Raw genomic sequence first — 26,543 nt, 5'->3', positions numbered from 1 at the left:
AGGTCTTGGAAAAGTAGGGTTTGCAACGGTGTGTTTTTTTTCACGCTAGCTTCTCAGAGAACGCTGATTTATCTTGCAGCCAGCAGACACGTACGTGTGTGTGTGCGTCTCTGTGTGTGTGTCTGTGTTGAAAGATCTTTCCGAGCAAATGCTAAAGCCGGTGCAATGGCAACCAGTTTCGATCGCTTGACTAGGACGTTACTCATTGACCTATGGCTGTCTCTACCGCACTGTAGTCCTGGCTTTAGCATCTATTAATTGCTCGCTAACCCTTTGCAAACTATTTGTAAATGTATCATTGATATAAATGTGAGAATTTAAACAGTACGATTATACTAATTGTTTTATGAGGTTCTGCTCCTACAAAATGCTAGTGAAAAATGTTGCCCCTTAAAAGAAGCACCGTTGTAGTGAAAATGAGTATTTTTGTTACTATTCTGGGTGTCAGTCAGAGGAAGAGCACAGATTTGACTGCCTACTTCACTGTCGAGCTCTTTGCTTCACATCAAGGCTTTTGCGAAAAGATTTGCTCGTGAGCATTTGCTCAGCCTAGGCAGTAAGGTTGTAAGCATTTACAGTGATGGAAGAGACAGGCGTTTGCATCTTCCATCACTAAACCATTTCAGGCATCCCATAGGAACTGAGCATTTAAGTATGGACAAGGCTCTCGTTTTGCTCTGTTCTGACACCAGGGAACACCTCAGTAAAAGTACTGTGATTTTTCTGCCCTCCTTTGGGTGCTAGGGCAGCTCTACGGGAGCAGCCCCTGCGCAATTGGACGTGTTTTCTGTGACCGGTGCTACAGTACGGTGTGAGCGTTGGTATGTTGTCCAGGGGTATGTTGCCAGTCTGTTTGCACTGAGAATTTCCCAGCAGACAGCACAGGTGAAAGCCATTTACACGGCTACGAGACACAAACGGGGGTGAATCAGAAGGAGCCAAGAAAACAAGCGATACAGCTCCAGAGAACGCGTCTTTTATCAAACGTATCAGGATCCAGTCCTGAAGCTGAGTCGTCTTAAATCAGACAGCCCTCATCTTGTTGATGCAAATGCCCACATTCCCTGCCTGATGGCTGAGGTTATATTTAGCCATCTATATTAAATAGGCATGGCTGGCTTCTAGAAACAGTTTCTCATCTTGGACCTGTAGTTTTATGGTCTGAGCAACTGCGGGCTGGAACATTTGTTGGGAATATTAATCATTTTTTACGGGTCTCACTGCAACTGTTAGTCAGATAATTAGATTGGTTGAACCTGCAAAACTGTGCATGTCAATTCAGGAGAATATTTTTAAAATTAGTTACTGTATGTTAACATAATATACTCCATTATTTTGCTGTTTTGTTTTGTTTTAAGAGTACTAACTTATTCTTGCAACATATCCTTGCATCAGCAAAATAATGTGTTGTATAAAAGAAATATGTTTCCGTGTGAATATAGTATACTGTTTACTCTAGAAGTCATATTTTATTAATACAGTGTTTTTATTAATATAACACTGTCACTTCTTGAATTTTAATATTAAAACCAAAGGTCCTCTGATTTATGTATTTACCATCTGGCTAAGTTATTTAAGTTGCTTTCCCTTATACATTTATATGTTGTCCACCTCTTGCTATTTCTTTATTTATTCCATATCAGTATCTAACCACATGCACTGCCGTTTCTGAAGATTTAACACTCTCTCAATCACTATGGAGTCTGTGTCTCATTCAATAATCATATCATCTTAATAGCAGACACACTATGAATGGAAACAATGGACAGCTTTGTTACGTTAGTAAATTCTCGTATCTGCTTACTGCCTAACAAAGAGAACGAGCAGATAGCGTGAAGTCAGATCTACTAAGAATCACAGAAACAAAAGAAAACAAGAACATGCTGCTTTTTTTTTCCCACTTGAAAAAGACTTTGGATTCTGGTTTTTCTCCCCAGCAAGGGATTTTTTTCACAAAGGGAGGATAAGAATAAAGTCCATCCCCTAAGACTTGCCACCAATGACAAGCTGAGCTCTTGCAGAGATGTGGTTCTGTTCTTCTGTTGCGTGAGGAAGCGTTTATTCAGTATAGCCAGATCAGTTCCATTACTTCGGGTTTTGATGTACAAAACTGGCAGTAAGAAACGGAGTTGAAAATATGACTCGAGGAAGTTGCTAAGATTTTAATATTCCTTGAAAGACATAGTGTATAATTCAATAGTTTTCCAAGAGTCCAGAGAATGGTGCCAGCACAGTAACTAATTTCATCCAGGAGCATGGGAGAGACCTCCTCTGGTGGCATGTCCCGGTGCAGTCACCAAGGCAGGGAGGTCTGAACACTGAAGCTGTGCCCACGCACATCCGTGGAAAAGCTTTTGGTACCTTCAGCAGTGCAGGGTGGAGCTGAAATCCTGAAGTCCTGATTCCATTTTGACTCAGCCCAAATAAAGATACCGAGAAAACGGTGTCAAAGCACCTGGTTTTGTTCCTCAGATGGGACTGTAAAACCGTCTATGGATTGTGTCCCCGTGTGCCATATAGTATTACTAGATTAATGCAGAAACCAGATATGCTTCTGAAACTGGCTTCTGAGTCGCGAATCCTATACATTTTTATTTTGCATGTAAAATATAGCTTATTAAAATTCAATTAGACAAGTGTAACAACTAGAGACCTAGCCCACTACAGTAGGTCAGGGTGTTTCGCAGGCGTTGGGCATGCCGTGCTCTTACACCGCGCAGAGTTTCAGCAGAGTACGTCGCATTCAATTAATACGCTGGCCCACTTTTAAAAGATCTCTTTTTGCAAAACGGTTGCACATCTGAAAATATTTATTGAAGTCGTGACTCCCAAGTGCACACACTTCATAAATTGACCTTTGAATGTCTTAGTCACCCCATGGCCCTTTTCCAGCCAAGGAACGACCACATACCAGTCCTGGGTTTACTACCTGAGGTTGGTTCGCAGGGCACACACGGAGCTGGGCGACCTGCGGGACCTCTGTTCTCCCCACCCAGGGACACAAGGGCAGGCTCAGGGCACGAGTCTTCACTGAGGATGGACCTTGTGGTTCACCGTTACGTTGCTCCAGATCAGCCCATCTTTGTTATTTGCAGAGCGTAAGATAAACAGGGAGGTTTTGGAGTGAGATCCCAACTCGGTTGAATTTGGTGGCAAGAAGAACTCTTAGGGACTTCTGAAGGGCTAGAATTTCAAGCTCTCTGTTTATTATTTTGAATGCCAGTTCCCTAGTAGATCCCTTAGTTTAGCTCTTTCATCCGGCCCAACTGAGGGTGTAAGAACTGAGACTTGCTTCCTTACGAGAGAGATTTTTCCTGTGGAAACGCTGCTCTCTGCACTCTGAAATGGTATCGGGACTTGAAGGTGGAGGTATTTTCTGTAGGCGTTTGAGTTCTCCGTTAATTTGCTACTTTGTGATTCTTCTTCTTTTCATTCTGTTTTTTTTTGGTTTTTTGGTTTTTTTTTTTTTAAGTAACTTGCTTTTTATTGCAGACTGCAAACCCCAGTACACTTAAGCTTCCATACTCATGCTTCTTCCTGAAATGTTTTGCTTTAGTTTTTTAACTGTCGTCGTGCTGTGAACTTTGCAGATTTGTTTATGAGTGTCACGTGCTTCTGCTACATCTGCATTGTCACTGTTATGGTATTTTTTCTTTCTGTCTGTTTCTTCCACAGGAGTTTAACAAGTAATCTGCCCAATGTGAATCTACCAAATGTGAATCTCCCTAAAGTACCAAATCTACCAGTTAACATCCCACTAGGCATCCCTCAAATGCCTAGCTTTTCTGCACCGTCATGGATGGCTGCTATTTATGATTCTGAGTGTGTATTCAGTTCAAATTAGATCTCATTTAAATTTAAAGTAATCTTGGCATGGATATGTATTGTTTGTTTCTGTGCATTATATAAAACTTTAAAGAGTGATACGGTTAATTAGACGTTTTCTGAATGAGACATGAGTGAATTTCTGGCATGTGTATTTTGAGGGATTTTTGGTATAAATCTTGAAAATTTGTCTTACTCCCACTGAGAGTTTGAGCAAGTATCTTGCTTTACAAAATAGCTGTCGACAATGGGACATGGTCTGAACAACATACGAACCACAGAGCTTATAATGCGACATTATGTGTCTCAGCAAAGAGTTTTGTCCAAAAGAGAAGATGAACCAATTTCAATGCCAGTCAACCAATTTCTGTGGACCAGATGTAGATCTAAAAATGAATTTTATTTAATGCGAGCTCCGCATTTCCCAGATAATAATTTTTGTCTTGATTTTGATGAAACAGTTTAACAAAGAGGAACACCCTGCAACAGTTTTTATTCGTGTTGGGGGAGCCGCCAGAGAGCAATTGAAGCTCCACAGCCGTCATTACAGCCTGAATAATGCCATGACCAACTAAAGAAAGATATTTTCAATGTGAGCTTTAGATTATGGCCTGGAAAATCGGGCACGATGTCAAAGCAGTCAATTTGTAGGTCCCTGTCCGAGCATCCCAGGGTTCACAGGTGGAGCTCAGGGGCAATGTATTGCAAATCCTGAGCACACATTAGGGACCTGCTGGTTTTATAGCAGATTTCCCTTAAAAGTCCCAATGTGGAGGGTGGTACACAGTGGGCTCGGCCGAAATCTCGGCGTTTGAGGTAGCTCATCTCCCGAGATGCCCTAGCACAGGAACTGAGATCTTGCCAATCTCCATCTGAATTCCTAGAGGGTTGTTTAGGGTTGGCGTGGGGTGATCTCGGCCAGCCCGACACAGATGTGTTGCTCTTTCCCTACCTTCTCACTCAAAAGATAAAACTGAGGAAGCCCCCCAAAACTACCCCCATCGCTGTTCCTGAAACACCCTCGATTACATCTACACCTGGAGTCCACCAAAATGCCTCTGCCGTTTGCCTTGTGCAGGCTGTATTGCAGGGCAGTGGTAACGAACCAGAAGTAAAACAAACACTGATGTTTGATTTTTTTTTTTTAATAGATTTTTAAAGCCTTTCCAATATCAGCACGGTCGTTTACGTTTCAAAGCTATACAACTCATATTCATGCTAAGATAGCTATATTAAAGGCTAGCTTAGGCAGTTGTCTGTAAAGAGTACTTGAAAGTTTTAATCTTTCTCTGTGCATGCTTTGTGGTATTGCCCTTGAAAAGATAAGAATCATGTCATGGCAGAAAATTGGATAATCCCTCTGAAAACGCTTGAGCATCAATGGTGTATTGCAAGCTGCCTGTGTGATGACAGCAACTGCAGTGCTCACAAGCAAGGTATTAACAGTGCCTCTTGGAAATTAATGTGCTACATTGTTTACTTGCACGGAGCCCTAATCAAAAATGAGAAAGAGACCAAGAATAATACTTTAAAAATTTTGCAACCAACTTCAGTGTCATAATGTTGCTGCAGTAAATACCAATTATTGTATTTGTATGTATTTAATTATTTAAACCATAAATTCATGCAGTTCCAAAACTGGACGTAGACTGTTGAAGCTTACTTCTACCCAAGCATAGGTTTGAACTGGGCGAAACTGAAAACTGGTGGTAGAGGAACGCTTGAGACTGGTGTACAGACTGGTCCCCTGGTTAACGGAAATGCCTGATTCTTTATCTTTTCATCTCCCTGGTTTCCTTTTACTCACCCTTCCCCTCCATCAAGGACATGTTTACCTGTTGCTTAGTGTCAGATACGTTTCTCCTACAACCGAGACGATTCATTCTTTATCTCGTTAACTCTGTTAGCACAGGACCCCGCAGGACCCCTCTAGCATGTTGGGACTACGGTTCTCACCTTGCGGTAGCCGTGTGTGCATTAGCTCCGACCTCCTCTAGCATTAACTCAATGCAGCTGGCATCTGTCACAATAGAAACACCCTCCCTCACCTGTTTCTATAGATGATGTCAGCACGAGTGGTAATGCATGGCGTGTCAAATATCTTCTAAATTACCGTGTTAGCATTAGTGGTATGCGAGGAGGGGGTTGAAACTCTTGAAGCTCCCTTGGTAATTGTTCTGGGGGAAAAAAAAAAAAAAAAAAAAGCGAGGGAGAAGGAGAGAGGGAGAGAAAAGGGTTATGGATGCATAAATTTCTCTGCACAAACAGACCGCAATCCAGTTCTGTATTTTTATTCCGTAAGTGGAGGTTTGAGATATAATTATACTGTGAAAAGAGCCGGTGTAGCTACACACTGCAGGACCAAAGACTTCCATCTGGGCAGGGGTGTGGGTACGAGAATATACGCTTGGGAGAGAAATTCAGAGTTTTGTGACAGACCAAAGATGTTGCAAAATAAATTTAAAAAAAAAAAAAAAAAGGAAATTTGTTGTCCTGTAGATGCCTTTGCAAGAGGCAGATCTGTGAAAAGGTGCAGCGGTCAATCCTGCTAAAACTCCTGGATAAGAGATGCCTAGTGCCCTTGGCTCAATTGACTTACCCCGATTTTTTTTCAGCTGTTCAAGAGATAAAGTGTGTCCTCGCTCACCACTTGTTAGCACAGTCCCTTACCTGGCAACGGGGGCCTCACTGGGGGGGACAAGGCAAACTCAAGGTATAATTCGGAGGGGGGAGAATTGCATGAAACCCAAAAACTTAATAACTGCATACAGTCTAGTATGGCAGTTATTACTGATCGAGGATTTTCTGCCCCAATTTCTGGCCTTAATTCTTAATAATCACATACATTAATGTGGTTATTAACTAAGGCTGATTTTTACCATACACACATTCTTCCTGTTAATATGTGTAACTCATAATGTTGTCTTACTCATCTGGTCTGGAAAGTTTTGTGGGTGATGACAGCAAGGTAGATTAGGCAACTGTATGGTAAAACTCAAAATCCTGATGGTGGAGATTGCCAGCGTTGTCCTGTGTATGAAACTACTGTCTGCTCTACACTTGTTGCAGGAATGGTCTCCACATCAGGTTACAAAGAGCCTGATGCCACTTATGACTTTTGTTCTCATTTTGCCCTGCCAGCAATGGATCAGGCACCTCGGAAGATCTGTTCTGGAAACTTGATGCCCTACAGACCTTCATTCGGGATTTGCACTGGCCCGAGGAGGAGTTTGGAAAACACTTAGAGCAACGCTTGAAGCTCATGGCGAGTGACATGATCGAGTCCTGCGTGAAAAGGTACGTGCCTGTGAGCGAACTAGTCACGTTTCACATAGGAGCTCACAGGATGCAATGTTTTTTTCTGTCTTACTGTCAATGAAGCTTCACTTCAACCACCACTTATTAGTGACGCCTGCTCACCTCTGCCCAGCACAGACGTGGTGGAAAGCCACCCTATTGCTGCGGTTTGTGGCCTCTCCCAATCGCTTCTCTGTTGAGATTCTGGAGGGTGCATATTCATGATAAGGCAATAAATCACCCATTCTTTCAAGCTTTGTAAGTAGTTGCTTATTTTTGGTGCCGCACACGAGGTCAAGTCTTTGTGAATGCAGTTTGCTGTCGACGAGGTTGAGAGCTGAAGGCGTAGCCCTAAGTAAGAGCCCAGCGCCCACCTGAAAAACACAAATCCATGGAAAAACAAGGAAAAAAGTGATCCCAGGGAGGGGATGGTGTGTAGCATGGCACACAGGTTTCACACTGGCTGCCTATTGAGAAAAGCTGTTGTGTCATCAGCCACATTATAGGATATTCACCTGCAGGGGTTTCTTAAAACACTTCTGAACATACAGGCAGCTGTCATTTTGAAAGCAAAATGTTGAGGTTAAATTTCCAACCTTTCCACAGTAATGTATGTCCATTTGGCATCAGAGGTGACGAGGCAGAAGGCAGAAATGAGCTTTGCATTCCATTGTGCAGAAATTAATAGAAAAAGAGATGAACCAAAGGAAAAATGGGTGCCAAATACAGCTGGTGGATGCTAATATTAGCTGCAATGTGTGATGTGATGTACCACAATTGCCTGGCCACTCTGCAAGCGCGAGCGTGGCATTTATTGTTCATACGTTCCTCACAGTCTGGATACGCCGTGTCACCGCAGGAGAAGGCACGTTCGGTCCCCGAGCGGCAGGCAGGAGACTGGAAGAGAGGCAGCTCCAGGCTTGCTCTCTCACCATTCTGGAATAAACCCCAGCGCATTTTAAGTGCAATGAGGTGGTCGTGATGTCTTTGGCATTGAGCAAGTCCCCCTTTATTGCAGCAGCTCATCTTTGGTCCTTTGGCTGAGCTTCAGTTGTCCTCCCGTTGTCAGACCGTCCTTTAGGAGCAAAGCCAGTGCTGGAGCTCTGCTCTCTGCTCTGCCCCTCGCACTGCCAGCAAAACACTTATTTTCTCTTCTTTTTTTTTTTATTTTTTTGTTGTTTAAATTGGAACCAAGGCACCTTTGCTACACCTGCAGTGCAATTATAGCTGCCATGATCTATAGAAATCAAACCAGGTTAGCTCAACTAACTGGGAAAAATAAGCAAATATCCAGGTACATCTGAAGAAGAGCTTGTGTGCCGGGAAGCCAGGGCTTGGTTTTTCTTCCCAACTGCTTCAACCTTTCTACAAATATGTTGCCCCTCTGTAAAAACCTGGCCCAGCTTGTAATGATATGACTATATATAATGGTTCTGAGCATAAGTAAGTAGGAACATGCTCATCTCTGCGAGGAGATGGAAAATCCCAGACACTTTGGGTCCTTTCAGTAATTATCAAGATTCTAGTCCCCGAGTCCAGGCTAAATCTGGCACTGGTAATTAAATCAGTTCAAATGCCACTGCTGATGTAAACCAATATGCTGCCTTCCCTATTTATATCACCTGCAAACAGGGCCTGGCTAAGGTTTCTTTAGCAATTTCAGTTTGACACAACATTTTTCTTCGCGTCTGTCTCTGAACTGTTGAATACCATGGAGGAGCCACCCCGCCTTCCGCACTCGGTTGTATTTCGGTGCTGTCAGGAAAGCAGCCCTTGCAAGGGAGGCCGGTTTCGCTAATAAATCCGGGCGGGAGGACCTATGCGCCAGCCCAGATCTCATCCCGAGAACGGGAGTTTCACATTTGTAAATGAGTTTTCATTTGCATAACCCTTGGGGGGATCTTTCAAGATCAGAGTTATTCCTGAGCTGCAGCTGATATTATTTATTATTTCTAAATTCTGTGTTAATTTGTTGGCAGGTTCTCTCTGATGCGATAATTGTTCCGTGTTAGGTTAGATTAGTGAAGTACCTCAGGAATCTGCAGAGGGGCTCCAGAGAAAGGCAAGGTGATGCCCGCCGTACGGCAAAGTATTCCCCATGACAGAGTCACAGGTGCCTTGGGATTTTAAAATACGACACGGGATCCAATCCTGTGGTCTTTGGCCCAACAAAGCTCTTGGTGTAACACGGTTTGTAACTGCCAGGGATGTCAAATCTGAGCCCAGTGAAAGCTCAGGAGAGCAGAGAGGTGCGGGCTGGGGCGATGCATGTGTTCGTACCTGGTGAGTACATAGGCTTCAGAAAAACCACGTCTGCAAACTTATGAGATGATTAGGAACTTGCAGCAAGCGAATAAAATGATGTAGACCTAAAAATGCAGTGATCTGGCAGTGTCCTTTCAGTCAAGCGGTGAATGTGCTTCTGTTATTTGTAATTGGTATCATGGAGCAATAGGAGCTTCCTTTAATGCGTCAGGCTTGCTATTTGTCTGTGGTTATAAATCAGCTAATGCAATCAAATTATAGGTGTACGTTGACACTGCTGTTTGTAACATCATCACACTGTTTATCAAGCATGAGAAAGTCATGGTTTCACTGAGGCTGTTGCACACTTTATAAATAGTGTGTATTCTGGAAAGTGGATTTCTCTTTAAACTGGAAAATCGTTTTTAGTACAAGCACATTTGTAACAATTGCACTACAACGCTCCCAGCAGCATGTGGCTTTCTGGTTTATTGAACTCTTCTCAGCATTGTTTCACATTATTACTAGCTTCAGTATGTCTAAAAGCAACTGAAACGTCTTTTTCTACTTCCCTTAACAGAACCAGGATTGCATTTGAAGTAAAGCTGCAGAAAACCAGCCGGTCAACAGATTTCCGAGTCCCTCAATCAATATGCACCATGTTTAATGTCATGGTGGATGCCAAAGCTCAGTCAACAAAGCTTTGCAGTATGGAAATGGGCCAAGAGGTAAAAATGCAGGTTCTTCCTTTCACAGCTTTTTAAGGCAATGATGTCATGAATTTTCCTATCTCCTGTTGTGCTAGTGTCAGAGGTGTTACCAGTTGTGGATTTACCCTTTCCGCATAGAGCGTGCAGATGAACGTGCAGGGGGTTGCTCTCAAATAAATGTAATTAATATACACATTCAGAATTGCTGGCACTTAGGAGTGACTTTTTGGAAGGACCGTGGTGTGCATAAGGTATCTCTCAAGCTTGGTTGATGCATCGTGACCACACAGATCAAGTCATTAACTGCACCTTGGAGCCAGGTGCCGGCAACACACTTTCTGTATATGACTATTTTCTGTAGACAAACATAAGGCAAACAGAAGTGTTGTTGCTGTGATGCTTGAAAGAAAAAAGAAAACAACAAACCCAAAACAAAACAAAAAACCACCAAAATAGATAACTTCCAAAAGTAAACTGAAATTCCAGCTGCTGTGACTTCCTTGAGTACTGGCTATGATCAGCACACTTGATGGTCCTGGAATTCCAAGTTCTTAATGGCTCAAGTTGGCAAACAACAAACCTGTTTCAGTTAACTGCTGATATATCTTTTTCTTCTGAAGCCATTTTTTCTTCTGAAGTTTCTGTGAATTGATCTGTGAATTAGAAAGACATGGTAAATTGGACTAGATTAAATGCATCATAATGATCATTTTGCTACAGTGGCTTCAAGCCAAATTAAATATTCATATACCAGTCTAGAATAAATTCACAAATACTTGTTGGCGCCCCTATCCTGCTGCTTGTCAGCATTTCCTGGATAAGCCCTTTCGCTACAACTTTCCATGGTCAGATTTTGCAGTGAATCATTGCCAGTTGTGTTTCGTTTTTCGGTTGTTTACCTCACCCTGTTCCTCTGGGAGGACTTGCTCCAAAGGCCGCTGGATGCAGCAGGGGTCCTTGCCCTGGTGTCAGTGGTGTTTGGATCAGACCCAGCTGTTCTTTTTATTTTTCTTATACATGTTTCCGTTAGGACATTTTATTTGTGACAGTCACCTTGCAAGAGAGGTTTCAGGCTGCTCATCATCAGGTTTTTCCTTCGTCCTCCAGCTCAGCTGAGGCAGATCTTGAGTGGGATTTTGTTGTCTGAGCCTGGACATGAACTTCTCCATCATTTTCTGTTCCATATTCATACCCACTTGTCTCCCCAAATCCCTCAGCCCGCAGCTGCTGCAGCATCTGCCCTGGCAGCGCCCCGTCAGCCAGGAAGGTCCATGGTTGCGATTCTCCCCACTGCAAACCAGGCTCAAACCCTTGTGCGTTACACTAGCACAGTCCCTGGGGACCAGGATGTTTTGGAGATCAAGCAGATTCCAATATCATGACAGAACAAGCTCATTGCATCCAATAAATTGTCAGGTTAAGTATTAATTACTGACTTAATTGTCAGTATTAAGTATAACCGATGGCACGAGACTGGTAATGTTAGCTGCGTCTGGATATAGTGTGACAGGGCACTGGCTGCATCTTCCCATGCTAACTTGTGATGCTCAGTGCTTGCCACAGTTTCCTCCAGATTTTGAGCATCGGTCGCATTGCACGTTCGGCCTGAGTCAAACCGCCAGCGAGAGGGGAGCAGGTTCTCATCCGCAGCCGGGGTTCGCTCTGCAAATCTGCCTGTGCCGCTTCCAGAAGGTGTTTGGTATGGCAGCCTGGAGACAGCCTGTCTCCTGTGGCAAGCAGAGGTTTTTAACAGATAGCTGAACTAATAGACCTGTAAAGCAGATGTAAATTATCGGTGCATAAGTTACCATTGAGGGCTGCAGTATTTTATACACTCTCCCTTTTTCTTTCCTTCCTTTTAATGAGCATCCTACCTCCCCCTCCATTCGTTCGTGCCACTTTGTATTTCGGCTACCTCCATCTCCTCTTCTTGAAGCTGTCTAAGCCTGTGCACTGAGATGGTCGTGCTGGGGCGGGGTAAAAGTTAAGATATAGATCTGTCATTACAGCCCACGAGGGGAGGACAAAATGCCACCCCGCCTCTTCCCGTCCCCGGTGGAAATGATGAGACAGTCAGATAGACAGCAGAACGATGAGAAAGTGGGTTTCGAGCCTGTGTTTTCCTGCATAATTTGGGGAGATGGGTCTGTGATCGTGGAGTCCCTCAGTCCCCCGTCCCCGGTGCGTGAACACCGGCAGCCCCGCTGGGGAGGGAGGGCCGGGGAGGGAGGGATGGACGCTCGGTGCCACAGCCACCACCTGGCTCCTAAAATACACGGTCCCTTTGCAGACAGTTCAAAAGCAGCAAAAAGGGCTCAGATTGCCCACCGCGGTGCTCAGGCAGGGGCGCCTGCCCAGACCTAGCTGGAGCAGACGTTTTGGTTAGATACAAACCACTGATTTTTTCTGACCAAGCTGATTTTTCTGATTTTTCTGGTCCAAGCTGTACGTGAGCAGAGACTCTCTCGACACGTTATTTGACCTGGCTCCTGCGGTTTCCCTCCCACCCCAATGGCCTTCCCTTTAAGACCACCTTCAATGACACTCAAGTTGACAGATACTTGAATGCATTTTGCGAGCATTACCCTGTGAAACAAACACCCATCGTTTCATTTCCATTTCCTTGTCTCTAAAGGCAGCTGTTAAAACATTTGGTAAACATACTTTACCATCTTAAATATTTATTTTTCCTCTGAATTTTTAATACATCTAAGGGGATAAATGTATGTATTAAATGTTTCTCAGTTGGTCTAGTATGTTTCTATTTAATATCTAAGGTCAGATGGTCCTTAGAGAAATACAACGTACACACAATCTGTTACATGACAAGGCAAGATACTCATCACATAAAGTCAAGTTGAATCATTGTAGTGCACTGATTATGGATTGTAATAATTGAGCTAATAGAAAGCTGCGATGAACTCGATCGAAGGTGGGGGCTATGCTGGGTAAAGCAAACCAGTTATGCGATCTTTAACCTTGGGCGTTTTCATAAGAAATGCAGAAGGAGCTGTTGGAAGCGCTGGTTTACGAGCCAGGCGCCTGTGAAAGCAGTACCAGGCAGTGGTTTTCCAAACCTTCACCTTCTCCAGCCCCGTCCTGGCCAATGCTGGTCATCCCAAGGTGGAGCTGGGGCCGCAGGGTGGGTGGCGATGGGTGCGCATCGCTGGGGCTGCCCAGGGCAGGACCCACAGCCTCTCGGGCCCTGTTCTGCACAGCCACCGGCCCTGGCACCGGGTCCAAATCTGCCCTAGGGACTGCGGCCGCAATGGGAACGAGCGGTCAGGGTCCTACCAACACCGCACAAGGCCCTCTCCTGCTCCCAGAGCTGCGGTTTTATTCCGGCAGGGCTCTTAGTTGCTTTTTAAACAAGCTTTTGGTGGGAAATGCATTGGTCAGTGCATTTCCCAGTGTATTGTTTTGCACGTAGCTAGCCAGTTTTGAGTTAAAACTCATGATTTACCCAATGAAAGCAGTTAGCTGACTCCTTGGTTGCGAGGTCTTCCATGCACGCAGAAAATGCAGCAGCAGCAGGAACACATCATGGGGAAGACACCCCCACAATCCCTTCTTCATCTCCCTTAGGAGGTCCCGGCTGTGTGTGCCAAGGATATCAGCAGCTCCTACCCGTACCCAGCTGTTACAGGTCCCTGTCATCCCGCAGCTACATCTCCAGCTGTGCTGGGAACGGCCAGCTCAACCCTGGGAGCTGATAAGGGCTAATGCTACGTTAAACAGATTAATCATAGCTATGGTCCCTGTGAGGAACTCGTGTATATATATATATGTCTGACCTGCAAAGCAGGACATGGAAATAGGAACTGCAGATGCAAGTATCCCTTACTTGTTGATGTACGTTTTCCCCTGCCCGTGGCGTGGCGGTGCCAGCCTGTCCTCCTGCGTGGGTCAGGCTCCGGGTGGCCCCAGCCGGGTCCTTGGCCAGGGAGAGCTGCACCGTCTGCCCTGCCCTACCGCCGGGATCGCCCTCGGGCACCTCCCGTGGAGGGTGCACAGCTGCCCCGATTCTCATCCCTCCCTGTCCACAGCCCGTCGCCTTCCCCTCACAGCGAAACCAAACCATAAGAGACTGTCAGCGGTTAGGTACAATCCCCTCCCTTCCCCCGGTGCTACCACCTGCAAATACTACAGGTAGCCATCTCTCATATTTCAGTGAAAAGAGGCTTTGATCACGTTTCATTTTCCATTGCTTATTCTTTCTGTGCATGATGCTGCTGTTCTCATATGTCCCTTTTTCTTTTTTAAAGATCTTCGTTTATTTATTGTTTATCTTCATATGTTCTTTTTCCTGTCTTTTGCACTTTCCTCTTTATTTCTGTCCCCAATCATCTGAAAAGTTTGCTAAAGAGTGGGTAAGTGCGTCCTACTTTTATTTTCTTTTTTTCTAAATTCCTGTATTAATATGTTACTGTCACAAAAAAAAAAAAATCCCCAAACTGTGGAGCAGTTCAGAGGCTGCCGATCAGGCACTGAGACCAACATCTAGCATTTGTAAAGCCCTCGCAGTCTTCCTTCCCAAAGTCTGATTAGTATTTAAAGCAGATTTGTCTCTTTCAATGTGATTTGATGTTAACATTTTAAAACAATATTAATGCCAAGTGGTAATGAATATAGTGACTAGCACCAGTGCTTGAAATGTTTGACTGAAAAATCAAATGTTTTGTGTTGGAAAGCAGTCATAATCAGTATTTTCTCAGTCCATTGAAAATAAGAATATACTGTATGTTTTCACTAATTAAATCTTGTATTGGAAACAGGTCTTTTCTAAATTAGTGGAAGACTGTATTTTAGTACCTATTCTAGCCATATTGCAGCTGATTGCGTCAGAGCTCCCGAGCTAAGCGAGGTTTGGCATGTGCAGAAATTGGGTTGAAGACTCGGGAAGGCTGATGCCGCCGGCGCTGCCGCTGGTCAGCCGGTTCTGGGCTCCTGCGGCCGGATCTGCTCACACCCGGGGGCTGGGGGCCGCACCGCCTGCTGTCTTTTCCTGGGACGGAAAGGCTCGTCTTGGTTTGTTGGGAGTTTTATCTCTGTCCTATAGTCACCGAGCGAGGCGTTTAAACAAGTGCTTAACTTGAGCCGTGTGCCTGCTGAACGCAGCGTGTAAGCTTCTCCTGAGTTCAAGGTCTCTCCTGTAGGTGTAGGTAATCACTGGCCGCTATAGCAGAGCGCAGGGTAATAAGCTGCATAATTCTTCGGTTTAATACCACGTATTGCAGTTTACCGAGGGAAGAGGCTGACAACCGTAGAGCTCTTGCCTGTGATCAATGCTAATATTTTCCTCCCCCTCTCCTTTTATTTTTCTTTAGCACCAGTACCATTCAAAAATAGATGAGCTAATTGAGGAAACCGTCAAAGAAATGATAACACTCCTAGTGGCAAAGGTAACCTTCGGCTTCAGGTGAAGTGATTCACTGTTAACATTGCGTTTTTAATATGTGCGTTTCCATTAAAATGTGACACATTAAGATGTTGAATTGGCTTCTTGTTTCTCACAGGCAAGATCGTACATCTCCCAGTCCTTTCGTGGTGACTCTTTGATGATTAGGAACTGCGTGAGATGTAATATGCTGCTAGCAGGATTGCCGTACTGGGCCAGCAGTGGTTTTAAGGGATGGGGGTAACACCCCGTGGTCAGCATCACCCCGCGGCACCGAGGGTAGCTGCAGTCAGGGGGTGGCACTGCTAAATGCTTCTGCGTAGACGTTGGGGTGGCACACCGAGGTGGTCACCACTCCTACGCATAGGGTTGTGCGGACAAAATAACTCGTCTTGTGCGAGATCGCCATATGCTCTTCTAAGAAATTAATTTAGAGGTGACGGTAGTGGGAAATACATTCCAAAATGTCAGGTTTAATTGTTTGGAAATTGTTTTTCATCAGAGTCGGCTCCTCTAGCTCAGCTGCCAGCATTTCCCATGGGTTGTTGTGTAGGTCTGGTGTGCTGCGCTAACACAGAGGGGAATTGGTACGTAGGGAGAAAGATGGTGGGGTGTGTTTTCCGCTAGTTTCAAACTTTTGGAGAACAAGTCATCCCTATTATACAGTGGAGACCTTTAAACATAATCCGCCAACATATGCCAGTTCGATTCTTCTGCAAGAATACCCAACTAGCTGCGTGTTTGACACTGTGTACTGGGAGCAAGAGCCACCAGCTTCCCTGTCCGGAGAGGCTGCACTGGCTTACCCCCACATGGCAACCCACCTCCTGTCCCCAGTGTCACCCACGACACCGAGGGGTGATTCCCACCCAGCGAGATGTAGCACCCCAAAGGCAATGCTCCGTTCTCCCCGCTCCCCGGTCCGCTGTGCTCGGGGACAGGTTGGTGATGCTGAGAGCTCAGCTGACTTCTTTGAAGCTGATGCTGATTTTTACGCCCTTGCTCAATTATTAAAAATAATTGCAGTGTTTTTTTTGTCTTCATAGTTTGTCACCATTTTGGAAGGAGTCTTGGCCAAACTGTCTAGATACGATGAAGGAACTTTGTTTTCTTCTTTCCTGTCATTTACTGTAAGTACAGAAAATATTTGCCTTTCTTCTTTTTTTTCCCCCCTGAGTTGTAATCTCCTGCTCTCCCAGGACTAGATCAGCTACATAATAACTCCGACATTCTGTGATGTTTGGACACTGTAACCCCCCCATGAATACACATCCTGTATGCAGATATACAGTACATAAACACCCAAGATGCACGGGCCATCTTATTGTAGGACAGTGTAAAGCTATCTCTAGTCATCATTCAGGCCGGTGGAGTTTATTCCATTGAGGATGAAAAAATAATGGAAAAAAATCCTTGCACTGTACACGCAATTTCCCTAACTAAAGAAGTTGCTTCATTGCCACCTTGCCTGGCAGGTGTGTTCCTTTCATGCTTCTGGCCATAACAGTGAGCATCTTAAGAAGTGAAAAGCAAAATAAGGGAGATTTAAGGAGTGTCTTCGTGTTTCTAAAAGAGAACAAGGTGGAGGAAATGCCATGAGATTACGCAGCACGTGGTGCCTCTCATGACACGTTTCTCCCCAACATTGCAGAACCAATCCACAGCTCATCCCATTACATATTTCCTAGAACAGCACAGGACAAGAACAATATCCATGCAAAAGTGGCCTCACTATCCACAAGGGTTTAGCAATGTGAGCTGTAGTCCAGAAAAGTGTTGTGACAACTTCTTGGGACAAACACGTAGCAGCTGAAAGGGTTGTCAAGCATTGGAACAGGCTGCCCAGGGAAGTGGTGGAATCGTCATCCCTGGAAGTATTTAAAAGATGGGTACATGTGGTGCTGGGGGACACGGTTTAGTGGTGGTTTTGTCACTGTTGGGTTGATGGTTGGACTCGATGATCTGAAAGGGCCCTTCCAACCTGGACACTTCTATGATTTTATGATTTTCAACGGTCTTCTGGAAATGCAAGCCAGAAAGTTTATGAGGGTGTCTCTTTGCAAGCGTGGCTTCTCTTAGCTCAGCTCACAGACTGGTCTGCACCCAAACGCCTGTGTCTGGGCTTGCTGGGAAAGTTGCAGTAACACTTTCACCCCCCGGCCCCGCTGCCCGCGTGTGCAGCCTGTCCTGCCCCGGCTTGTTGACGGAGACTGGGCGGGCAGCAGAAGGCACTGCTCTGCAAACTGGGAAGGGTTTCCAAAATCTCTTCCAGGCATTGTCTGAGCTACTCGCGATTGTCTGTTGTTTGCTACTCTTGGGCCCTTTTTGCGGAGTGTGAGGTCATTTTGTAGGATCCATCGGGAAGAGGGATGGTAAGAAAGGATGTAGGAGGGCTCACCAGCTGAGGCCAGAAACTGCTCGCAGGCAGCTGCGTGCACACACAGTCTGGCAGGTTATCTACGCCGCCATGGGGTTCAAACTAAGCGTCACTACTTCTCAGGTGTGCTGGAGGCACTTTGTTCTTCGGAGAAGGAGGGGAAGGAGGGTGTCCCACGCACTGCCCTGCGGTGCAGCTGCTCTCCCAGGATAACCCCTGCGTGGTTACAGCCCCGGGGGTGCAGGGGATGGCTTGGGGTGGATACCTTCCCTCGTCCCAGCGCTGCTGGGGGTTAGGAGATGCTCGCGTGCCAGCAGCAGAGGATGCGGAGGCGGCAGCTTTTCAAGCATCAGAAGTACCAGCATCAGCCCGGGTAGACAGTGTAATGTGCAGCCCTTCCTTCTCCCCGAATCCAAGCTGTTCCACGGTTGATGCTGCGTTGCTCCCACCACATCCTACTGTTTACGCTGCCGAGTGCTGCTCCCTTCGATTGCTGAGCGAAGCCCCCGGCCGCACACGGGCTCTGGGCACCCGTGGGGAGGCAGCACGTAGGTACATGGGGGTCAAGCATCCTCACTCTGCTGCTCCTCAGGCACTTACTGACAATTAACTGCCCCAGCAGCAGCAAAAGGGTCTGTCCTGCTCCGACGGCCCCACAGCCCTTGAGCCCAGCTCCATAGCTTCAATTTCCTGAGATTCCGGCTGGGAAGGGGTGTGCATCCAAATAGTTACTGTGCACGTCCCCAGGAAGGTGCTGAGCCCCCAGCCCCAGCAAGGAGGCTGGGCGCACTGTGGAGGAGCAGGATTGCTCCTTTCTCCCTTTGGCCCCCTCGTTTACTGGGAGCCACTGGGCAGCACCAGCGGCAGGAGGAGGCAGAGGAGCAGCCCTGACCCCCTTGGCACTGGGCTTAGAAAGTCTCCCTTCCCTCCAGTAGTAATGGGATTTGCTGTGTTTAGTCTTTGCAACGATAAATAGAGAAACTCTCTCTTGTTACAGCATGCTTGCACCACCTCCCACGTTTTCCCTGTCTGAACAAATACAACAAAGTGTGATGGTCCAAGCCGCTGAGCTCTAGAAAGCATTAGTCTCCCACCCCCTTCCACTGACTTCTTTCATCGCGTGTTTTCCAGGCGCTCTGCGAGTGACATGTAATCGGGGGTCTTGTGACAGACAGTTTTATCACCTAGTAGGATATCCTCATTTCCAATTCTTGCCTCGAAATTCAAGATAAAATTAATGCATCTGTTGTCCTAATAAATTCTCACTAGCCACTTCTCCTTGCAGAGCACTTTGAGAGGAAAATACCCTTCTAAATTTGGCCAGACTTCTTTTTTTTTTTTTTTTTTCTTCTGTTTGTTGCTACATTTAAGTGCATCTCAGCGGCAGCAGCCCAGGCCCTGGCTGGGCGTCTGCATGTGCAGATCCACTGAGTCACAGGAATGACAGCTGCTAAAATTCCCTTTAATCTGGATGGCCTCTGTAGGCGGGGAATTACACCTACGGTAATTAAAACTAAAGACTGCATATTACCCGAGGAAGACAGAAGTAAAAGATCTTATTTTTGTTCTGCGCAAAATTTGTATGGTAAACTGAGACGTTTCATGGCAAAGTCACATACTTTGTGAAAAACGGCAGCCTAGCAAAAATCACACAACATCCGGCAGTTTGGAAATTTCACTAAGTGTAGCCAAATCTGACTTTAAAGAAAAACAAGTAATTATTCTGATTAAAGGGGAGTGGGAAGGAGAAGCAGCTCGGTTTTTTTGTGGGTGGAGAGGGGAGATCGCAGGAAACCGACTGAGTTATACTTGTCGCCTCTTGGCTTTGGGGAAGAAGGCAGCTTGAGACGGTGGCGCCGGGCTGGACCTAAGAGTGCTAAATCCACGCTCGGATTGCAGGTTCCCCGGGGTGCCGCTGCGGTAATTCATGCCTCGTGTGATATTTGAAGACACAGGCGCATGGCACAGTGCGGCCCTGAGCGCGGACCCCAGCTTCAATTCCGTGGGCTGTCGAGCCACGTGGTTTTCCGAGCGTTCTTCCTGGTTGTTTAGCTTTGCCGGCTCAGAAAAAGAGCTGGTGTGGAGAGAGCTGGGGCAGCCCTGCTGGCGGATGCTCCACTCCAGTGCCGTGACCGCCTGCTCCTCCGGAGCTCCACGGGCTCCACGCATGGAGGCTGGGGCTCCTCTGCTCCCCTTGGGCAGGAGTAAGGGATGGTACTTCGCTGCCTCCCAAGAAAGTTGTGAGGATAAATGCAGTGAAAAGGGCGAGGTGTCCAGGCAGCCGGCTGGAATGGAGGAGAGAGGAGCAGTCGCTCTTCGCTGGGAGCGAGGGCTTGGCGCTATTTTGGTCCCTCCTTTGTAAACTCGTGCGCTGGGTTGTGCTCCGGCCCCTCGGAGAGCCAGACCCCGGCGGCAGGCGCTGGGTGCCCTCCTCCTGCCCTTCCCTCGCTTCTTGCCCCCCGGCTCGGCAGCCCGGGCGCTGCCAATACTTGCAGCCTTCACCTCGGCAATTACCACCAGTCTGGTCTTTTGTATCGCCTCATTGTGCTTAATTATGCACCCCCCACACACACCATATGAGTGCTTCCACCCACTCTCACATTCTGTCTCACACATACATTCATTCTCTCATTCGGGACACATAATTTATTCATCCCAAGATGCAACTGTGTGCGTGTTATATTTAGGCTGTTTTAATGGTAGCTTTAGAAATATTTAAAAGCAGGTGAGCTTTTACACCCAAACAAAGATGGCCGGCAACGCTTCCCCTAATTAAAAGCAGAAGCGTTGTGGAAAATCCCAGCCGTACTCTTTCTAGACAGGGTGCCTTATGCTACAGTGGGAAAAAGGTCTCTCTGGCCAGCTGGGCGCTGCTCAGTTGGAAAAGTTGGCCCTGACGTGGGGGGCCACCTCGCCTCCCGTGCCAGGCGATGTGCGCCCTGCGGCATGGCAGACCGGGGACAAAGTAAATCTGGGGTCTTGCAGCCCCCGCCGGCTTGTGAGGACACCGCAGAGTGCAACGTCCTCCCTCTGATACCCTCCCTCCGATACCCTCCCTCCCTCAAATGACATCTTTTAAAAGGCAGGGGGAAAAATCATAGGAGACTCCAGTGTAGCTGTTGTGGTCTGGGAAGCAGGAAACCTTTGGGGCACGTCTCTGTGGGGCGGCGTGCGCACGCTGCCCCAGCACGGTCTGCGAGCTCCTGCCAGCATCAGCGCCAGCATAAAAAGGGGAAAATAATGTCCCAGGCTGCAGCATGCGAAGCCAGGGGAAGCACGTTGCGTGTGGGACTATGGGCAGGGGGCAAAGTTAAGGTCCTCGGGACACTTTCTGGTGGCCACCCTGGTGCAAGTACCTGCTGGCCCCATTGTGCCCACGCTGCCGGGGTCTCCCACGGTCTCTGGGATGCGGCTCCCGGTGGGAGAGACACGCGCTGCCTTCGGAGACACGTGGCATCGGGCGGAGAACGAGGCCTCCGAAGAAAATAACGATGTCTACTTACGAACCCCGTCTTCCCCCGCTCGCTGAAGTAGAAGAGGGAGAAGCACAACTCCCACACTATCATCTGTTGCTATTAGAGCGTTAGCAGCAGTAAAGTTACCTCTCCAAAACAACAACAAAAATACCACCCTTGCCTATTCTCCTAGACGGGAAACGTAGTTTTTATCACCCTTTTTCCCCCACTCAGCATTATGTTGTCCCAAGTCTTGGCTGGAGAAGCTCTTACAGGTGTTTGAAGAAAAGCAAAGACCTGAAAATGTACTGATGGTGTAAACTCTCTTCTTGTTCCTTTTACAGGTGAAGGCTGCTTCCAAATACGTGGATGTACCCGTAAGCACAATTTAAACAACTTCTGTCATAGTAATTTGCATTGTGCTTTGGTTTATGGCATGTGTAGCAACCCACGTTATGCATTAACAGCCAAGATCGAACCATGGGCCTTCACACTTCTAACATTTGAACTGGAAAGAATATCTCCATGACGTTAATAATGAGCAGTTACCCTCTTATGGAGACCCACAAGGCTGTTTAGGCAATAATTTGCAGATGGTGTCAAAAAGGTACCATATTTATGCAATTGGCTTGAATCACATTTAAAAAAAAAAACGGGAGCAGTGCATTCTGTTAATTCTTCATTTGGACTTGTACAAATACAGTATAATTTCCAAACAAAAAGGTCCAGACATGTTAGAACTGAGCCAACACACATCTAACACATTTGCTAATCTATTTTATTTTTGTTCTTCTAATTGTTGGTTTATTTTACTCTTTTGGAAAATGACTTTTTTATTACTTTGGGGAAATGGTGATGAGCTAGCAACATGTGCTTGGGAAATTGTTAATGAAAATAATTTTTTCCGTTTTTCTGTAATTGGTATAGGAAAACTGTACATCGTCTCCTCTAATTAGACCTTGATTCATAAGGAAAAGAGCCCTTACTGTTCTTAGACAGAGCACTTAACTTGCCAGAAATTTACGTTTAAATTGAGTTGAAGTGTAATGTATGAATGTTGGCTGGAATAAGGGGCTACCGTAACATTTACAGGCAGAGAGTTCCTGAGCAATTACAAGTGAAAAAGGAGTAGATTTTAATATACCACACCGGTTCCTGCATCCAGTTAGACTGGGCAGCGTAAATCAAGAATAACTCAGTTGAGTTTGATGACCTGTATGTATAACGTATATGTGTACATTCAATGCAGATGCGATTGCTCTGCATGTTCTCACATGACAATGTGATAAATTTGTCGGATATCTTGGACCACATCATCTGCGTTCGGTGTTTCCATCCCCTTAGCCCAAGATAAACTTTGCCTACAAAATTACCAGGTCTTGAGCCCAGCACGGAGGCAGCAAACTCTTGAGCAGTAAGAGATCTTGCTTGGTTTGGTAAAATTGGTAAAATATGCCAATGCAGAGATCAGCATGCTGTTGTCTTTGAGTAATAGAAACAAGATACTGAGAGCATTAGGACGGGGGGCTCAGAATTAATTTCTAGCCTAGAAAACGTGGAGATCCTTCAGTTGAAACCCCTAGTCATTTGAGTGTATCTTAAATATTTAGTCATCATGAATTTGAGCACAGAACAGTTATTTTCAAGTAACTTCTAGGGCAAAACGTGACCTTCTCCGAGGCCTCTATGTTCCTGGAAAGTAAAGCATCTCTAGGGAAGTGGTCTCGGTAAAGTGCTATATAACCCTTTCAGGCTTTTCCAAAAGCATTTTCTCATCGTACCTGGAGGCCCTTGGGAGGTCCGTGGCATCGTGGCCGTGTGGGAAGAGCAAGGCTGGGCTCCTGTCCTCGGAGCCAGTCGGACGCTCCAGTTCTTTGTGTAAAATAGAGCAGAAATCGTTCATCTGGGTTATTTTCTGACTCTTTCCCCACCTGCCCCTGGAAACGAAGTCACGTTACAAGGGCTTCCTTGACAGCCCCTGCATTTTTGATTAAATCAACCCCAGCCCCGCACAGCTCCCAGACCTTTGAGGGGAGGCCACCCCGTGGTCTGTGAGCCACAGGCTTTGTGGGGGAAGGAGAAAGAAAAACCTGTTTGGTTAGAGGCTCCTCTTTTAGAGGACAGAGGGGAAATCCTGGTGTTGAACAGAAAACCATCAGCTAAATCTAATTCCGCAAACGCTGTTGCAATTGTCTGGGTACAAACCAATCCATTTAATGCCACCTTGAAATGGGCACGATCGGCGTGCTGAAAATTGCTTGAAAGTGTAACACTTGACTACTGCCACATTTGTGTTGTCCTCATTGTTTTTCAAATTAATACCTTGTCATTGTTGCAGTAGGTGTTAAGAAATGTTACTGGCTTCCCAAGGGCCAAGCACTGGCCCTTTGCTTGATAATTGTTTGCTTTGTATTAAAAAACTCCCTTCCTACTGCTTTCCAAACTGTCCTCATTTTCACCCTGGAAATTACACAGATGTGTTAACTAACTTCAATTTACAGCGGCTGACAATCGTATCTTGCAGAGAAATGATACTCTCTGATCTGAGGTAAATCACAGTAACGGAAACTAATGACACTAGTTATTAACAAACTTACAATGTGCCATGGAAATTTAAGATTTTGTGGCAGCTCTTGTAATGACTCCTGTTACAGTATTTTAATGGGTTTCCTTTGAGGTAAGTTTGATTCTAATGTATCAAGCAACGTGAACTCAAACAAGATTTTTTTTTTTTTTTTTTAAGTAATTTCCCTTCCACCTGCTTGAGTTCCCATTTTCTTTGAAGAAATGCTGTGGACCCCAAAATCTTGCACGCTTGTAGTTTGCAGTTTAAAAGCAGTTAAGTTCCATAGAGAGCCGTTAGAGATGTGACAGCTTCCTGCAGTTTAGCAGTGGTTTAACCGTTCATGTAGACATCCATTCCCTGACTTACCATTTACCTGACTTATTCTTAAGAGCAGCACTAAATGTGAGCTAATGTCAGGGGACTAAACAGAGAAAGAAAGGTGATTTTGGCATGCCTCCTGCAACGCCAGCTGCTTTCTGCACACATCCTCCCACCATAGAAGAAGAACCAAGAGCCCAGCTCTGGCTGTTGGCTTTCTGCTTCAGAAACAAGAGGGCTTGCATAGAGAAGATGACCCGAGAAGACAACAAATGCCCAGCCCAGCTTGCTGGTTCACTCGTTAGGTCAACCAAAGGTAGCAAGACAACTTCCCAGCATCGGTATGTCGAGGAGGAGCTTTATTCCTCCGACCAGCTTCGCTCCAGGCAAAAGAAGAGAAGGAGCAAGTGTCTTTGCGTGATCTTGTATTTTGCTGGGCAAAGCAGCGGGACGCTATGTCCGTCAGGTAAGGAAAGGGCGAGCTGCAGGAGGACAGCAGGAGATGCAGAAGAAAAAGCAGCGACGAGGCTACACGGAGGAGCTGCCCCCTGCACGCTATTCACGTTTCTCTCTCTCTCTCTCTCTTCTTCTCTCCCCCATGCAGAAGCCGGGGATGGATGTTGCTGATGCCTATGTGACATTTGTCCGCCACTCTCAGGATGTCCTGCGTGATAAGGTCAATGAGGAGATGTATATAGAAAGGTTATTTGATGTAAGTAAATGCCTTCTCCTCCTTGGACACCAAGCAGGAGAGACCCAAAATGTGACAAAATAAGACAGGAGGATAAGTCACATTTTGAGAAAATTTATTGGTTATAGCTTTAAAAAATAAATAAATCTTTCCTTTCTTTCTGACTAAGGCTCGTATCTGCTCTCTGCCTGCTTTAAATCTCTACTCTAGTCTACTGTGTCTTGGTCTGTCTGTGCGTGGATTTTAAGGGAACAGCATCTTCTAAGAGAGCCCTTTACTATGTTTAAGCTTGTGGAAAATCTCTCTGTATCAGAACATCTTGGTCATTGTTCTCACTGTTAAAATTTGAGCCGGGTTTTTGGCAGATGCACTTGCTAAGGGCCATCTCCTCCGCACATTTTGCAGTGCGTTTCATTGACAAGCACTCCAAAACTGACAGTGAATTGAGTGCACTAAATTTTAATTTTCAAAGCTAACCAAAACAGAGCTGATTAGGAATAGACCTTTGTATTTCAGGAGGACCGTGTTGTGGTGTCTTAACACCAAAGGTAAAGTTGAGACGTGGTCTCCTTGATGAAGATGGCGTGGTAGGAACTGACCCAGATGCTCAGAGCTATTTTTTTCTGTTGCACAAGATAAATTCATTGGACTGTAAGAGAACAGTGACCTGTGATGCCCATTTGTTTTGGATTTGGATGCATGTTAACCGATATCTCTGTTTCTGTTGCTCTTGTTGTGTCCTCGTAGCTGTTCTATAGCGAAGGTTTTCTGTTGACGGCCAGCCTGTAGCATTAGTGTTTCAGTCTCCTTTAGGGTATTTGTCCATATATCGATTTCTGTTTGAAGCAGCTTCTCTTCCTACTTTCCTTCCTTTCATCTCTCAGCAGTGCCATTTCTCAGTCTCCCGGCTCTGGAACTGTAACAACCTTCCTCGCTTTCTTTACTCGCTCGTTTGCTTCCTCAGTGTGCAGGGAAAGCTGCTTTTTTTCCCAACCAGCCTCCTCCTTCACTCGATACCTCTCTTTCTGCGCATTACCTGTCCCTTAGAAACCTCTTCCTCCTTTACAATTCCCACTCTTTCTTTCCCCCGTACCTAATCGGATTAAAAATGGAACTTATCTCTCATGTCAAATGTTTTATCACATTATATCAAGTGGCATGAATTAGAGTCAAATAATCTTACTGTGTACATCTACTAGCATGACCCATATCCACTGAGAATGCCTCATTCATGCACGGAGCACGGCGGTGCCTCCTCCGGGCGCCGCGCGGGCTCGCTCCGGGGAGAGTTTGCAGCGCAGAGCACCAGACGCACATCACCCATCAAGCAGGCATGGGGAGAAAAAAAAACAAAACATAAAACAAAAGACTGTCGCTTCCATCTGCAGCAGGCCTGCGAGTGCATTGCTCGTTTGTGTTGAAATTTATTCCATGAGCAGTTAAATTTCCAGAGCTCATCTGGACTGTTCTTTTCAATGCCCACACTGCCTTTTTCCCTCATCCTTTCCCTATGAATCACAGTTGGTGTGTTTGTACCCTTTGGGCCATTATTTCCAATTTTCAAAAGGCTGTAATTAGCACAAATATTGATTTCGGTTTGATCTGCTTGTATTTAGTTTTACCAAGCCATATTTTAAACAAATTAACAGTTGACATGAAAAA

General features: G+C 45.8%; 1 protein-coding gene across 7 annotated transcripts in view; it reads left to right on the top strand.

Moving 5' to 3' along the window:
- Positions 1-26,543, top strand: part of CADPS (calcium dependent secretion activator) — a 221,576-nt gene that overhangs the window by 174,576 nt on the left and 20,457 nt on the right. For 4 of the 7 annotated variants that reach the window (XM_074602913.1, XM_074602912.1, XM_074602911.1 and 1 more), the window contains 7 exons: positions 3,676-3,822; positions 6,967-7,122; positions 9,947-10,094; positions 15,404-15,478; positions 16,521-16,604; positions 21,651-21,683; positions 24,795-24,902. In XM_074602913.1, the coding sequence (XP_074459014.1) occupies positions 3,676-3,822; positions 6,967-7,122; positions 9,947-10,094; positions 15,404-15,478; positions 16,521-16,604; positions 21,651-21,683; positions 24,795-24,902 (751 nt within the window). The remainder of the gene's footprint in view (positions 1-3,675; positions 3,823-6,966; positions 7,123-9,946; positions 10,095-15,403; positions 15,479-16,520; positions 16,605-21,650; positions 21,684-24,794; positions 24,903-26,543) is intronic. The other 3 variants (XM_074602916.1, XM_074602915.1, XM_074602914.1) reach the window with 1 other exon arrangement.

This window comes from Larus michahellis, chromosome 10 (genome assembly GCF_964199755.1).
Source record: "Larus michahellis chromosome 10, bLarMic1.1, whole genome shotgun sequence".
NCBI lineage: Eukaryota > Metazoa > Chordata > Aves > Charadriiformes > Laridae > Larus > Larus michahellis.
The sequence above is the reverse complement of the archived record's forward strand: the minus strand, read 5'-3'. Positions and strand labels throughout refer to the sequence as shown.